This window comes from Anopheles gambiae, chromosome 3, assembly GCF_943734735.2.
Source record: "Anopheles gambiae chromosome 3, idAnoGambNW_F1_1, whole genome shotgun sequence".
Lineage (NCBI taxonomy): Eukaryota > Metazoa > Arthropoda > Insecta > Diptera > Culicidae > Anopheles > Anopheles gambiae.
Window position 1 is genome coordinate 74093766 of NC_064602.1, and position 17027 is coordinate 74110792.

General features: G+C 46.5%; 1 protein-coding gene across 5 annotated transcripts; it reads right to left on the minus strand.

The window, feature by feature from the left end:
* Window positions 1-359: 359 nt before the first annotated feature.
* LOC1270837 (uncharacterized) lies at window positions 360-16695 on the minus strand. 5 transcript variants are annotated; one of them, XM_061656910.1, is made up of 7 exons: window positions 16541-16654; window positions 10858-10975; window positions 8058-10550; window positions 5487-6104; window positions 4236-5215; window positions 3305-3462; window positions 360-3205 (listed from the first exon to the last, which is right to left on the minus strand). In XM_061656910.1, exons 3-7 carry the CDS (start codon window positions 10386-10388, stop codon window positions 2967-2969), a joined length of 4326 nt encoding a protein of 1441 aa, XP_061512894.1. In that variant the 5' UTR covers window positions 10389-10550; window positions 10858-10975; window positions 16541-16654; the 3' UTR covers window positions 360-2966. The 5 variants fall into 5 exon arrangements, with proteins under 5 accessions (XP_061512894.1, XP_061512893.1, XP_061512897.1 ...); XM_061656909.1 differs by lacking the exon at window positions 10858-10975 and having other exon boundaries at window positions 16541-16695; XM_061656913.1 differs by lacking the exon at window positions 10858-10975 and having other exon boundaries at window positions 16416-16544.
* Between the last annotated feature and the right edge of the window lie 332 nt (window positions 16696-17027).

Below are 17027 nucleotides of genomic sequence, written 5' to 3' on the forward strand. Positions count from 1 at the left end.
ACACACTTGATAATCCTAATAATCATATCAAAACAACACACCAAGACGCTTTTAGTGAAAATGTAGTAAAAATAGTGCTAGTGGTAGTAGTACCCAGTGGTTTTTATTGTATATTTATTATTGCGCACGTATGTTAAAATGTACACGATTCATGCAAATCAATAAAGAAAAGTAGTATAAAATATTAGTAAACATTAATTGATCTTACTTTCTGCGTTAATTGGTTAAATAAGATATAAAAGCACTTACCGAAGCAGTTTGAAGAGCGACGCGTCATCTCATTCACTGTCCCGTCGTCAATATCAACGCCGTGTGATATTTTATCACAAATGTAAGCAATTTAAAATTAAAAAGTCATGTTTTGTTTTTTACTTTTTTTTTGTAAAGTTCGTTCTCGTGTGTATATTGGGATTCGTTCGATTGATAGGTTTCGCATGCTGCTGCTGCTGCTGCTGCTGCTGCTGCTAGATTAAGGCACATAATATATGCGGGCATTTCCGTCTAGAAAGGGTAAATAATATAAATGGTTCTCCCATCCGTTATTGTTTTTCGTTGCTCTTTTTTGCTTTTGCTGTTGATTGATTTTCAGAGTTGCATAATATTTGCGCACTATATAACTGTGAGATACCAGTATTTAAAACATGAAATCTATATCGTTTTTAGTGTCTGCGATACTGATGTTGGAGGTTCTTTTTCTCTCTCTCTCGCTCTCGGTTTAATGTGTATAAGAAAGCACGAATAATAAGTTTTGTGTTTTGTTTTAAAACTATTAAAATATAGCATAACTACTCCGTTAGTCTGTTAGAGATGTATATATGTATACCGTGCAATATAAACGCAGAAAGCAGATATATGAAAACCACCTCAAAACCAGAACAAAAAAGATAATTACACTACATTTGCCGATTTATAACTCTATTGTGGTATTGACGTTTACTTTCGAGTTTACTAAACAAGATAAAATATAAAAAAGTTACTATAAAAACGGAAGATTCAACCGACAAAAGCGTGCAATGGTTCATCACTCATGCGACTCATTCATATAAAAAAGAGGCAACGAAAAAGCAACAATCAAATCGCAACCTTTTATAAAAACGCCCTCTCTCTCTATCTCTCTCTTGCTCTCTCTTATAAAACTGGAAGGCACAACGCCAAAAAGAAAAACAAGCATTTTCAGCTTCCTATTTACCCTTTTCCCGCTTGGAGGAGATGGAAGCGCGCACAAACAAAGGCAGGCTCGTTTGTATTAAAAAACACACATATTTTCCTCCTTATCACAATTCAACACACTGCTAATACACATAAATAAGTGTTCTTCCTTTTCTATATATATAAATCATATATATGTAAAAAATGAACATAAATTGGCAAACAGTTTTCCGTAGGTTAGCTTCTCTGTTGTGTTTGTATATAAATTGTATATGTATCTATATGTATATATATATAGCTCGAGCTGCACATTTCAAGGCATATATCATAAGGTTTCAGCGGTTTCGTTTATCACAATCACAAGTCCATAACAAGTCTATGACTTGTTTAATGTTCCCTTCTCTTTCTCTCCCTCTCTCTCTCTCTTTCTTTAGTAGCTCCTGGCATTAGCCCAATCCATTCAAAATTTGGACCCTTTTTCCACTCATCGTCCATTATTGCCAGCCGGCAGAGGAAGCACTGCAGTGTTTGTGAACTCCTTTTATTATCTCAACAAACCTTTCTTATCATAGTTTTTATGTTTTCATTTCCGCAATAGCTAAAAAACCGGCGCGAGCAAGTTATTGCCAACTATCTACTTAATATTCAATGTTTTCCAACGCGTTTTTCCCACGTTTCATAATTCCACAATTGGCAAAATACGTTAAAATATAATCCTTCTCTTTAATTGCTAAATGAAAAGGTGTTTATCGTTTTGTGTATCATATTAGATTATTGGTGTATAACAAAAAAAAAAGTATATGGAAAGCGCAATATTTAGGAGACAAAATTTTGGCAATTTTCGTTTCAAATTCTTAGCAGTAAATAGATCGCACTCACTCACTCCCTTCTCCTCCGCCTCCTCCTCCTCCTTCACCGACATTATATAGCTGGCCAAACGCCAAACTCTGCTGGCGTTTAGATTGTTTGTTTCTTTAATTCAAGTAAAAATCGAGTACATTCGTTACGATCAAATACGTAAATTCAGCGTAAATTACACGTGCGTTCTCCATCCACTTCTCGCACTACCTTTCAATTGAGTGTAGTTCTAGCTAATAAAAATGAGAGGGGAAAAGGAGAGAACAAAACGGTTCATAACCATTGGAAAGAGATGTAAATAAATATGAGAAAACAGGCGGAGGTTCAATATAAAAAACGACCGTTTCCGTTAGCATCCTTTCTAGCTTGTATTGTTGTTATCCGTTCCGTACATTCATCTGGGAAAGGGTCTCTTGCTACGCCAAGAGATGTTAGTTGGAAGTTCCATTTATAAAACCATAATTGTATCTGACGTGCAATTCTGTCTGCACAATTCGGCTGCTGCGCATCTTCGTACGCAAAATGCAGCGACATTTTCCGTTTCTGTAGTCTGCTGCGGTTTTCGCTAATAAATCTCTTCGAGTTCCTTTTGAATCAATCAAGGATAATAATAATTCATTACAATGGAATGCTACTTATCAATACGTTCAAAAACAACATCCTGCAACTGTTCTCGTTGCTTCATGCCAAGCATATTTCATGCTTGCAGGTGCTTCCCTCCTATGCGCGAATGCCTTTTTCCATCATGCGTTAAGTATTTTTAAATCTCGGTGCGAATTAAATATGTGTTCCCATGGTGTGTGTGTTTGAAGGCGTTGGCTTAGCAACGCTCACGCACGCACACACACACGCAATAAATATTCTCTCGTTCGTTTAACATCTAAAAAAAGGGAAAATGGGGAAGGATAAACAACTTCAACAACAAACGACCCCTGCTTGGGGTCGTGATTTTCCCGTCTCTAGACGGTGTGCGCTTCGGCCGCATAAACGGCCCTGCCCTCGTCCACGAGTATTTTATGCAGCACTATATCGTCCTCCCCGGACACGTCGATCAGCTCGAGCTCGATCAGCTGCTCCTGCGGATTGAGCTCGTCCGGCTGGATGCTGCGCACGATGCTGGCAAAGTTGCAGTCTGCGGTCAGCTCCTTGAACCGCATCGCGTCCGATATGGTCCAATCGTGGTGCAGCGGTTTTACACCTACAAAGGAGAGAAAGAGAGAGAGAGAGATTGGCATTAATGATTGATGTGTTTCTTTGGTTCACAATCAAAGCCTACTAAGGGGCCCTCCTTCCTTACCGTAAAGCTTGGCTTTAATGGCCTGCTGTGGCAGTACGCGAAACTCGGGCGGCAGTACACGCAGTGCACCGGCATCGAGCTGCTGCACCTGTCCGAAATCACAAAAGTAGGCGTGGATCGGCGTCGGTCCAAACGGGTTAATGTTTACCACCAGGGCACTGTCGAAAGGGAAATTTAATCCATTCATTATTTAAAAAAGCACATTGAACTAGTAATGGGAAAAATGAAGTTTTTGTCAGAATCGATTTTGGCTAGTTCCGCAGTTTTCCGGAATCGATTCCGGAATTGATTCCGGAAACGGCTCGATGATAGATTCCGGAATTGGCTTCGGAATCGGAATCGGTTTCGGAATTGGCTTCGGAATCGGAATCGGTTTCGGAATCGGTTCCGGAATCTTAATCGGTTCCGGAATCGAAATCGGCTCTCGAAACGGAATTGGCTCCTAAATTAGAATTGGCTTCCAAACGAAGTCAGTTTTGGCATCGCCATAAAAATAGGCGTTTGGGTCCAATCACACTACGTATTGATAACCGCAAAAAATTAAATATTACTTGTAAAATATCCATTCTCATGGAGATTCCCGGACTGATTTCGCTTCTAAATCTTCTTTTTTCAATTCAAGTCAATTAGGAATCAATTATGATTTCATTATCGGGGCAAATTGCGAATCCCAGGTCATTTCCAATTCCGGAGCCGATTTTGATCGCGGAATCGATTCCCGAATCGACTCGGGAATCGACTCCGGAGTCAACTCCGGAATCGGCTCCGGAATGGGCTCCAGAATCGACTCCGGAATCGGCTCCGGAATCGGAATCGATTCCAGTATCGAAATCAGCTTCGGAATTGATTCCGAACACGGAATCTCAATCGGGTAGGTCCGATTTCGAGATCCCTCCACTACATTGAAAGCTGTTTTAAGTTTCCCACTTACCGGTACCAGTGGCCGAGATTGTTGACGGCCGCGTACGCTTCACCCGGCCGGACCTGATCCTTCCGAACCGGTTGGGCTTTCGTCATGCAAAAGTCCTGCAGTTCGCGCATCAGCGTGTCCAGCTGCTCCAGGTAAGCGTACGGCTGGACGAAGAAAAACTTCGGATTGTTGGCGATCGTCACCTTCACGTTAAACACCTGCCCGACGGCGGGGAGCGTTATTTTCGCCAGCTTGGCGATTGCTTTCGTACCGGCGGTGGTTGTCGTCGTCGTGGTGTTCTTTTTCGCATCCGCCGCACCCTTGCTGAGGTGCAGCGCATCGAACCGGCTGGCCAGCTCCTTGCCATCCGAGCTGCTCATCGAGTAGCTGGTCCCCGTCGACTGCGAAACGGTGGTCGTGTCCGAGCCGGAATTGTTCACCGAACCGGGCCCCCCATCCTCGCCGAAACCGACGCGCGGCGAAAGGCTGATGCGTTCCGAGCCCATCTCGAGCTCCTTCTCGATCTTGATCGCTTCGTTCACGCACACCAGTATGTTGTTGCCGGCTTCGCGGTCCGACACGTGCACGTACAGCTTCACCAGCGGCAGGATGGCGGACGCCATCGAGAACACCTTCGCCATCGCCGGGACGGCCGGCTTCAGGAAGGCGCGCAGGCGGGACAGTACCTGCGGATCGGCACAGCCCGGCAGCTCGTACATGCGCATCCGGATGGCTTGCGGCGGGTAGCTGCGCAGCCCGAGGCTGAGCGAATCGAGCCGATAGATGTTTTGCACGTTCGCTCGCCGCCGGCACCCGATGTCGACGTAGTGCATGCGGCAGTACGGGCCGGACTCTTCCGCCTCCCGCACCGCGCGGTACCATTTGCCGTCGGTTTCGTCCTGCACCAGGTAGAGCTGCTGCTGGTCGGACGCTTTGGTGTTGTACAGGCCACGGTGCTGGTCCTCCAGTGCGTCCGATTGTGTCAGATTGGTGATCAGTTTCTGGAGTGGAAAATGAAGTCAATTAAAAAGCATTGTAACGAAGATGCACCGCCCAAAAACAGTCAAGGCGCACGCTACGTAACACACCAAATCGAGCGATTGTCCAATCCACTAACGGTGCAATCAAACAGTAAATAAAAAGCAAAAACTGCACGACTGCACAGCGTACTGACAAAAGTTCAACCCCTTTCACTGATCCTCGATCAAGCGTAACCACCAGGTGACTGACCCCCAAAACCACCCAACGAACTCTCAACGCCGCAACACCTACCTGTATGTAGTTCATCGCACCGTCCTTCTGACAGTACACGTCACCCTGGTCGTCCACGTACGTAATGCTTACGTAGTTGACCGACTTCCGGTTCAGCTCCGGCACCGGCATGCTCTTGCAGATCTGCTGCAGCAGTATCGGATTCACCACCTCGTCCTCCGCCGACGACGTATCGTACAGCACGACCTTCAGCGAGCTCGACCCAATGCCGTCCCGCTGTTCGGCCTGCTCGTACTCCTCCCGCTTCGACAGTATCATCCCGATCAGCACGCGATGGTTGATGCGCTGGCCGAGGATGTGTTTGGCGGTCGGGTTTTCGCTAAAGTCTTCCAGTCCCTCGAGCGTGAAGCAGATGGCCTGGGCGGGCAGGTCCAGGTACTGCGGCTCGCAGCGGTACAGCTGATCCAGGGCCAGCTGCTCGCTGTCGCCGATGTCGATGAAGAAGCACTGGCACTGGTTCGTCTCGTAGTTGATCTCGACCACGCGCACCCGGAACCAGCAGTCGCTGATCGAGACGAGATAGTACTCGCCGACCGCGGCCGCCACGTCCTTTTTCGCGCTCGCCTGGTTCGTCATCATCGACATTTCGATGTCGGTAATGAGCGAGTCCATCTTGTCCTGTAGAAAGAGAGGTAAAGTGGTTAGTATAAAAATTAAGTATATGGTTTAATCAACGAAAAGGGGAAACAATGTGCTCAGCTACTAGTTTTTCTGTACTAAATGTTCTAATAAATAATAGATTATTGTATTCTCTATGCCAAAAGAGACAGCATATGCTTTTTTACGCTTTTTAATTGATCTTTTCCATACAGGGCATTTCTAGTCACTTACAAATATAAACGTTGTTGTTCACCGCGTGCAAGATGTTAATTCACATCAATTAGCGCGTGGCCACGGAGCTGAAAAAATGTTGAAAAAATTTTCAACTTTGTCAAAATTGCTTGTCAACTGCAAAAAAGAGCTTTTCTCGTGGCCGCACCAAAAACATACACAAGAGCGACAAAAAGCTCCAACATCTGAATATCATCGATATTTTGTTTAAGAAACACTAACTAGGTACATAAATCAATTAGAATCATGCATTTTAGCATTATTATCATAACAATGGGTCACAACTGCGCCAAATAGCTGTTTGTTTACGCTTTTTCACGAACGTCCAATTTTGTCAACTTTTGTCAACTTTTTTTCCTGGCTGCTCCAGGTCACAAAATTTTGACAAAAGCTCAAAAAAGTGACAAAAGCTCACATTTTGAAAAATTTATCAGCATTTTGTCACTCCCGTGGCCTTTCGCTTAATCTAATATTTCATTTCCATCCTCATATTTTTTACAGGGTTTCCAAGTCACATTCAAATATTCACATCATTATTTATTGGAATTATAGTAAGCCGTATTTGGGTTATGAGTAATTTAATTATAGTAACCTATGAATTTGTGTAGCTATAAGTTTTTGTATGAAATACATTTCATTCTGTTTCTAACCGTACACCAAGCTGGTAGACTGCACTACTTCCAATATTATTCAACGCCTATCCGATGATTTTCAACAGCTGTCATACATTGTATTCGCAACACAATAAAATTTCAGTTCGCCGCACATGATTTTCAACACACCACAAAGAACTGTCAAATTCCATTCAGCTTGAAGCGTGTTGAAAATCATAAAGAAGAAACTGAACAATTATTGCGATGTAAATACAACATATGACAGCTGTTGAAAAACATATCACAAGCAATGAAAACAGTTGTTGACATTCTAAATTGACTCGGAAAACCCTGTAATGTCTTCAGCATGATTCTCAACACGTCTCAAGTTGAATTGAGTTTGACACTTATTTGTGATGTATTGAAAATCATATGTAAAAACTGATATTTCATTATGAAACAAATGCACCGTTTGACATCTGTTGAAAAACATCTTGAAGGCGGTGAATAAATAATGTGCACATTCGAAAGTGACTTGGAAAACCCTACATTAACCACCTTGTTCGTTTTTTTAACAGCTGTCAAATGGTGTATTTGCATCAAAATTAAATTCAAATTCTTACATATGATTTTCAACACATCACAAAGAACTGTAAAATTTAATCCAGCTTGAAACGTGTTGAAAATCATGTGGAAGAACTGAAAAATAATTGTGATGCAATTAAAACATTTGACAGCTGTTGAAAAACATCTCGCATGCAATGAAAATTGTTGTAGATATTGGAAATTAAGTTGGAAAACCCTGTATTCACTGCTTCCAAGCTGTGTTTCAACAGTTGCCAAATGGTGTATTTGCTTCATTTCATTTCATTCAATATAATTTTAATTCTTACACATGATTTTCAACACATTACATAGGACTGTCAAACTCAATCCTGCATGAAACGTGTTGAAAATCATGTAGAAGAATTGAACCATTATTGTGGTGAAAATACAACATTAGACAGCTGTTGAAAAACATCTCGCAAACAATGAAAAATGGCGTAGGCGATGTGACGAACATTACATTTTTATAGCCAAAAGTAAGAGACATCAAGCAACGTGTAATAATAATAAAGCCCCCCTCCCCACCAAAACCACTACTCACGCTATACTCCTTGCCGACGAGCCGCGCCCAAACCTCCACCGTCGAGACCGGATTCGTGACGTACAGATTCCAGTACTGGTCGTCCCACGGCAGCGTCAGCTGATTTACCGCCATCTGGCACGCCTCGGACGTGTTCGACTCCACGTCCGACCCGGACGGTTGCTCCCGCGCGTACACAATCCAGTCCCCGTTCGGGCCGTCCTCCAGCACGAACAGCTGGTTCGCGTACTGGTCGATGATCGCGAACCAGTGGTCCGGCAGCAGCGCCCGGTGCGTCTCCTGGAACGCGTTCGGGATGTTCTTGCTGAACATGCCGTGCGGGCAGCTCGCCAGCAGCCCGTGGATGTGGTGCGCAATGTCGCGGTCCGAGTCCAAACACTTGCTGTACAGCTGGCGCGATTCGTCGCGCCGGATCGCCTCGATCGCGTTCATCGCCGCCGCAAACTGGCCCTCGAACTGGCTGACAAAGTCTTCCGGGTAGGTCGAGTAGGAGGAACCGTTCACCGTCACCAGGCACTGGTAGCGGCCGCTCTTCAGCTTGTAGTAACCGTACTCCGGCCTTGCAAAGCCTTTGTGCTGGCTGTACCGCATCAGTATCTCGACCGGCGTAGCGTTCGGGTCGTCCCAGGTGAACACGCCACCCGTTGCGGCTCCATTCACCATGCCCGATGCGGTGTAGGATGAGCCGTTAGTGGGGTAGAAGCTGGTACCGCTTGGAAGGGTTGTTGTTTTGGACGGTAGTTTCGATTCCATTGGCGGTGTCGGTTCGGTGACGATCGGAGGAGAGGTCTGCAGTTTGGCCACCTTCTCCAGATCCTCGTCCGCCACCTCCTGGTTGATCTTTAGCCGATCCTGGAGCGACTTCTTGCCCGGCAGGGTGGGCAGTTTGGGCGGCTCGATGTAAGGCATCGCATTGGGCGGTACACGAGCGCCCTGGTAGGGATAGGCGGCGGTGGCGGCAGTGGACGTCCGTTCGTCCAGCGATTTCGCCCGCTGGTAGGCCGGAGCAGCAGCAGCAGGTGCTCGTGCGGGTGCTGGTGCGAACGCGGGAGTGGTGGGTGCACTGCTGCCCTCTCCCGGCACTGCTGCCTTCGCCACGTTCAGTCTTGAGTTTACACTTTTCGCTGGGGCGGTGGCGATCGGTGGCGGGACCGCGATCGACATCAGCGGCAGCGGGGCGGGCGGCATTGGTAACGAAACCACCCGACCGGATCCGGACAACACGACGTTCAGCCTGTTACTACCACCGTTGCGAGCGGCAGCTTCCTTCGCTTGCGATGCATTTCGTGCATTCGATCCCTGTTGCTGTTGTTGCTGCTGCTGCTGCTGCTGTGGCTTTTTAGCGCTTTTGTCTTCGACGCTAAACGGTAGCTGCTTTCGTGCAGTAGTACCACCACTCTGCCGGACGGCATTACCCACCCCGACCACGTTGGAGGAAACGGTTGCGAGCGCTTTGGCCGCCTGGCGCATCTCGACCGACGAGCGGCTGAGCGTGCTGTTCCGCTCGTTCAGCCTGTGTCGTAAATCGTTGGAAGAAAGCTGTTGCTGCTGCTGCTGTCCGCCTCCATTGAGATTGTAATTCTTCGTCGAGCGGCTGTTATTGTTCGCCTCGGGCGAGGCTGAGTTTCCATTGCGCTGCGCGTTCTGCTGGGTCGAAGCAGTCGCTTTGCTCTTGGTAATTGCCCGCAACTGCTGTCCCTGTGCTTGCTGCTGACCACCTCCACCACTGTTCGTCGTCCAAAAGCCCTGGGACCGGAACCCTTTCGGCGATTGCTGCTGCTGCTGCTGCTGGGGCACCGCCCCGAACGTGACCGACTTCTTGGGCGAGTAGCCGCTGCCACTGTTTGTCGTGCGCCCCCCGCCCGACATCTGCTGGTAGATGCGGCTGTACGCGGTCGCCGGACTGGCGAAACCCTTCGCACTCCACGGTCCGGTCGGTTGGCGCAGCGCGACAAAGCTCGACTTCTTGCCCGAGCCGCCGCTCTTGGTCGTTTTCTGGGCCGCCACCATGTTCTGGATGTGGGCCGAGTCGCGGTTCGGCTTGATGTAGATGCGCGTCGATTCGCCCGCGCTCGCCTTGATCAGAAACTCGCCGCTCGCGAGCAGAAACTCCTCGACGGTGGAGAAACCAAACTTCCGGTAGGGCAGCGGGTCGCCCTCGAGCTGTCGGTAGTCACGCAGCACGCTCAGCACGTTGGACGTTTCTTTGCGCGAGGCCACAAGGGCCCGCACGACCGAGATGGCTGCCAGGGCTTCCTCCGATAGGGCACCACCACCACCGTTTGTTGGGGTGGCGGTGGCCGTTTTGGTGTTCCCACTGGGTGAAGGCATTTTGTGTGTGCGTGTCGTTCTGGGTTGGGGGGTTTCTGGGTTTTCGCGATCCCACTGTGGAAGACGCGCTGGGGGAAAGCGTCCACCGCGCACCGTTTACCGGTCGAATCGGACGTCAATCGGATTGGTTTAGTATACTTTTCCACGCACAATTAGCTACTTCTGTGAAAAGGAAAAGAATAAGAGAAAAGGGAAATTAAAACAAGAGTGCAGAAAAAACAATCAAATCGATTTGTGGGCGATTGGTGCAAAGTGCAATAGAAATGTTTCACCGCTCAAAGTATCACCCACAAAAAAAGGCAACTGCAACTGGCAATTGGGAAAACATTATTCCGCAACACACAGCAGAAGAAAAAACCGTCACTGCGTAACAGCAACAGCAGACAGGAAAGCTTCCTCGCAAATACACACTCATTTATTGGACCATTTTCTATTACGTTGCCTTGCCCCGTTCCGTTTCGATGATTACTTTTCTTGCACTGCCGCCTCCCCTTTGGTGCACCACTTCTTCGCCTGATATCTCGGTGGCACACCCTGATGATGATGGCCAAAAACGTTTGCCAGCGAGAAGCACACGGAGAGAACCACTGGAAGCAGAGGAAGGGGAGAGAGGCAAGCGCAATTAACTTCACTTTTTCCAACGGTACAACAACCCGTACAGGCCCGCTAACGCTAATGGAAACAAACAACTCTCGCCCCAAAAAGACGTTTTAGTCGATGCTGTTGGCGGGTGGTGGTTGCCGCCGAGAAGGGGAAGGTGGCAGCAAAAGCAACATAACACAGCAGTGCCAACACAACAGATGCTAGGGAGAGAGAGCGTGTGTGTGTGTGTTGTGGCTGCAGCAGCACAATTTTTCTGTGTTTTCGTGCAACTTTTCCTGCGGAGAGTTGCGTTTGAGAGTTGAATTTCGTAATTTCTCGACCGTATCAGTTCGGAGTACAGTATTCTATCATTATAGGGTTTTCCAGGAGTTCTCATAGCTTTGGGACACTTCATTGACTCTTTCTTGTGTGACATGAACTTAATGTAATAGGAATTGGACTCTATAGCACCCTTGTTTGAAAAATCTAATAGGAATTTGCAAAGCGCCTGTCCAATAGAGTTCAATTTCCATCATATGAAGTTCACTTACAATAAGATAGAGTCAAGGAAGTGTCCCACAGTTATGAGAACCCCTGAAAACCCCTGTATATCTTAGTATGTATTCTTCCATATATTTTTTTACCACCAAGACACGTATTTTTGTTTCACTTCCATCGATCGGAACGGAAACACAGTCGAGAAAGAATGTTTGAAATTGCGATCACATGATTAGAAAGAGGCAAAAGAAGGCTCTACCGTGGCGAAGAAGAGAAAATCAAGCAATATGCGTTTTCTTCTTGCGTGCCCGGCGAGAGAGAGAGAAGAAAGCACACTAAAAATATCGAAAAACAATACGCGATCGATTATGGCGATCGATGGTACAGTTAGGAGAGCAAGCAGCTCATCTTTATCTTCGCATTTCGAGCTACTTTCGCTCCCGTTCCGTTGCTGTTAGCGGCTATTAACGTCGTGAAATTATAGAGAAAAACAATATTTTAGCTGGCTTTTTAGTTTTTGCCACACCAAATTCACGATTACGTTTTGTCGAAGATGAGCGCTTAAAGGAATGCACCAGAGGTCGGTTTTGTTAATTTGCTTTTCTTCCCCTTTGATTTGGTATTGCGCCTTGTTTATTTCATCGCTTGAGTATTGATGAGCTAATCTCTTGCAAAGGATGGATGGCGTTTTGTAACTAATTTATTGCGACACGTATCGACACTACTCGATACTCACTCGCTGACTGTTGGACGTGCGACGAACATGGTTTTAAGCGATGAATTAATAATAAAACCTAAAAGTAAAACATAAAACATTTCAAAGGAGTTAATTTTTTACCATAAAATTTAATTAAAAGTACATCAAAATCAAACTCCGATTGGGATGTTTTCAACCCCATTGTACAGGTGTGTGTTGGTCGAGTAGAACGCACAGGTGTGTAGATCCAATTATGGAAATGAGAACCAAACCAGTCCCAGGCTCGTTAGTCGGTACGACTTTTTGAAACCTGAACCTCTTAACATTTTTAACATGTTTTTTTCACTTTAAATCTCCGTTCCAGCCAGGAAGTAATGTGGAACAACCGAAGCCACGGGGTCTAGAATGACGAAGCTTTCTACCTTTGCCTTAAATCCGATCATGTAAATTAACACTCAAAGGTGGGTGGGTGCCCGTTCTTTCAATGACCTTCGTATGATGCAGCCCACTGGCTGGCTGGCTGGCTGGCTGTCGGGCCAGTAAAGGCAACAAAAGGGTGCATCGTCCACCACTCCCCGGTAAAGCAGTTTGCAAATCGATCTCGAATTTCGTCGCCCCATCGTCATCGTCAACACAAACAATGATCGAATAACGTGCGCTTGCGCCAGCAGGCCCCAAAAACGGAGGGGGAAGTAGGTTGCTTTCTTTTGACACTGTTAGTCTGTTAGTGTTTGACGCATTCCGGTTGCTGCTCTAATGCTCCATATTTTTGTATTTATCCGTGGGTCCGTCCGTTTCGCCACTTTCCAAACTTTTACGCGGCGGAATGCAAATCGTCTGTGCTCGGGGAACAATTAATGCATGCCTTGGACGTGGACGTCGGACGGGTTGGACCGGACGTGAGGATTTTACGCTATTAGGCGGCGCAGAGGGGTGGCGACGTTTTGCAGTTGCAAGTTTGTAATTTTGTCAAACTATTCACGTTTAATAACATAAACAATCGACTGCAACCAACTACCCTCCCCTTACTCCCCCCCAAAACAATGTGGCACAGATTTTGAGGTGCATGGGGGCGGGCACTGCACACAGAGGACGTGACATTCATGCTTTATTCCTTCCTGGGTGGTTCCGGGCGCTTTCGGGGCATGGCGAGCCAGTTTGATTTGAAGTTTCAAAAGTAGAGTAATTACAGCAATATTAGTTGCTTTCATTGTGACCAATTTTCAAACATTTTGCTGGCTCTAAAAATCACCTAAAATCATGTAAATATGTCATATTAAAACACAGATAACTTTTTATCACACGAATAACAAAGAAATTGGTTGAAGAATCATTCTGGGGAGGTTAAAACTGGTTATTAAAGGTTTTGAAGCGAAAAAAACATAATTTGCCCGGAACACGCCAAGCATAAAACATAAAAACATCTCATTTAAAGACTCTCCTATAGCTATTTTCTTTTCAATTTGTTCCTTAATTTAATTTGGCTTTTCAACTGGCGCAAAATGCACAACATTGTGGCCGGTTTCGATGGCGCAATTGTGAAAATATCTGCTCAAATTTAATGAAACCCCTACAAGTATGTAAATTAACTTAATATCTTACAATGGGCACGAGGGCGAGAGATAAAATTCCTCAATTTGCTAGTATGCGCAACTTTGAGTAAACAATTGTTATCACACGAAGCTCTCCCAAACAAACGGAAGAAGAAGAAAAGAAAACCCTGACAACAATAACATAAAAAATCGAGTGTTTTATGTTGAGCTTAGCAAGTTTGTACAATAACTTCCATTCAACCACAACATTTTAACCCAATTATGAGCGAGCTATTCCTGTTTTCAACATCCAAACATGGTTGAACGAAGAACATTGGGGTGGAGGTTGGAAGAGAAGGGTCCAAAAGTAAATCACAACATTATCGAGAAATTGCGCCAATGTCCCACAGCCAAAAGGGAAGCGCATGTGTTTAGAGCGAGAAAGAGGGACAAAAAAAGGAAGGAAGTGAGGGGGTGTTCGTTGTATAAACAAACCCCCCCCCCCCCCCCTTTCCACCATCACCATCGCCCTCGCTGCGGTCTTCGAACCGTAGGTCGTACAACAGCATCAAAGCTGTTGGGTCCAACCCATTCGTAGTCATCATATTTTTACATTGTTTACAACACGCACACACCCACACGCCCTTCGTCTTTCTTGCGTGCGTTTTCGCGCGGTTACTACTACGGAGCAGGGTTTGCATTTTAAAATAGACGATGAAAATGTTATCGTCGACAAACACAGAGAGAGAGAGAAGAGGGGGGGGGGGAATGAGGGAAACTCAATGATCCGCACACGTTGTTTCTGGTGTTGCGTTTCTTAGCCGAACGAAGCAGCGCCAAGCAAAAGCACCCCAATGCACCCGCCAACACGTGCGGCTCGCACCGGATGAAGAGATTGATCTCGAACTAAGCAGAGAGAGATAGAGAGAGAGAGAGGTAGAGAACATGAGAGAGATCTCTCTTCTTTGTGATAAAATCGTGCATTCGTGCGTCTGTGCTCTTGACACGGAATACAGCGCGTATCAATGCGCATTCTTAGTGTGCCGTTGACCGTAACCATTTTTAGTGCGTGTGACTAATAAGCACAATCAGTCAGAGGGAGAGAGAGGGAGAGAGATAGGGTCATAGACAAACGGAGGCTAGAAAATTCCATCACAGCAATCGAGGAGCAAATCACGCTTGTTGGGGAGGAATTCCATCACATCACAAAACAATTCTCTCTCTCCCTCTTTCTCTCGTGTCTTCGTTCTCTTTCCCTGCTTGTCGAACAATCTCACTGCCCTTTGGTGATACTTTTCATTGCGACAATTGCCCATTTGTGCCTTCCCTTGCTTGATATTATTCAACTCCCTTCCTTTTCTGTGTTTTTCAGTGTCCACTTCATCTCTCTCTCTCTCTTTCCTCGCGTGTGTCTGCGTTATCTTGTAATCATCTTTCCCTTCGCAAAACCCTCCTCCTCGAAAGCTTCCCTTTACCATCTCTCCCTCTTATCAGTTTGTTTGCTTTCCATTCTGCACGAAACGCGAAAGTGAGGATGTATGTTACACGTCACAGCGTCACACACAACCAAACTGCATTGCGTACCCATACACACACGTGACAGAGAGAGAGAGAGAGACAGAGTGGGAATAGCAGGGCCAACTCGTCGTGAATTGGTGATGCCCACACACTGTCACGGGATGTTGTGGAATGCAGCGGCATCGCCCCGAACACACACACGCATTTGGTGGTGCTCTTGTCGGTTATCTAAGCGGCGCGCGCACAACCGGTCAGCCACGTATGCAGCAGCAGAAGACACAGCACACAATGAGAAAATCATCACCCAAAAAACACACACACACACCTCCCTATGCACCGTGGTTCGATCTCGGCGTGCAAACACCCCCCCCCCCCCCCCCCCCGCATCAGTCTGTAATAAAACAATGTTCAAGCTCCTTTTACGGGGAAATGCATTACGCTGCACATTAAACGAATTGTATGCTCCATTTTCACTCTTCACTCCATTTGTCCCTCAGTGAACCTGTTTTTAACTGTCCCCTCACTCTTTCCAGCCAATACTTAGCAACTGGCCATCTTCCACGACAGTTCCCCAACGCGACCTGCTGCTGCGTGGTGGCCCAGTTTGCAGCAACCGATCTGGTTCGATCTCGCTCTCTTCCTTTCTCTTTCTTCCTCTAGCCTTCTTCACTGGTTGGCATATGAACGTGGGCCAACAATGCGATGATAGTAGCAGCAGCAACACAGCAAACACAGACACAGGTCCGCGAAAAGGGCAAGAATCCCTTACTCAGCACACACGCGCGCCACACTGCTGGACATACGGGGCATTGAATTACTTTTTAGCAGCACACATACACACACACTGGCACCTAGCACCGTTCCGTTTTTGCACGACCGAACAGAAGAAGAGCACTTCCACTTTCTACCACCGATCTACTCCAGCAGCAGTAGGCGAGACCACAGCACTTTTCGACCACGTTCCTGCGCCATTTTCCGATTAATTCTCCAGCCGCGCACACATACACAGCACAGCAACGGCGTTCTCGCATGGGACTCCACCTGTGCGGGGGCACACACAATCGTCAGGCACGCACACCCACTCTGTCGCCCTCCTACTTGCACGGGAATTGCACTTTTTCTTTTCCCTTGTTGTCTCCTCACGAAAATTGTGATCGTTCCGGCAAAAAAAAATTGAACTACACACAACGTTACACAAACCATTGATCGATCTCGCGCGGGTTTTGATTCTATTGCATCCTCCCCTTCTCGTCCTCCGCTCACACACACACACAAACGTACGAAAAACTCTGGAAAGTCGTCCGCCCGTACCCCGTTTTGCTTACCTCTGCCGTACGAGACGGGGCGAAATTGTAGTGCGCTTTTTCACCAGCACGACCAGCATCGACGGAGCGGAGAGAAACGATTGATCGCGACCCGCCAGCGAGAGCGCTGATTAAGCAGAAAATCTGACAAAAACGGCCACACACACTACTGCAATGGGAGGGGGCCGTGTGTGGGTTTTTGGCGAAACGTCACACGGTGGGCGAATCTTCGATCATACAGTGGACAAAATTGCATATCGGTCGCGTATTGTTTTGTGTGATTTCAGTTTAAATTCGATGCTTTTGAGGAGCTGTACTTCACAAAAAGAACAGGAAAATATTGTGCAAATTATAATACATGCATAGTGAAGTTAAATCGCATTCTTATTGGAATATTCTACTGTAAAAGTCTAAAAATAGACAAAGCTTCCAGTGTGCGGTGAGCTTGTTTACGCTGCAGAGGTGAAGAGTTGCGGCAGGATCGAACGAGCCGCGGTTTTTCTCGCTC

Excerpts from the sequence above, each read along its gene's own strand:
- LOC1270837 (XM_061656909.1), bottom strand. The coding sequence starts at position 10,388 with ATGCCTTCACCCAGTGGGAACACCAAAACGGCCACCGCCACCCCAACA. Across the intron at positions 6,105-8,057 it reads TCGTCGGCAAGGAGTATAGC|GACAAGATGGACTCGCTCAT; the intron begins GTGAGTAGTGGT and ends CTCTTTCTACAG. Across the intron at positions 5,216-5,486 it reads GTGCGATGAACTACATACAG|AAACTGATCACCAATCTGAC; the intron begins GTAGGTGTTGCG and ends TTTCCACTCCAG.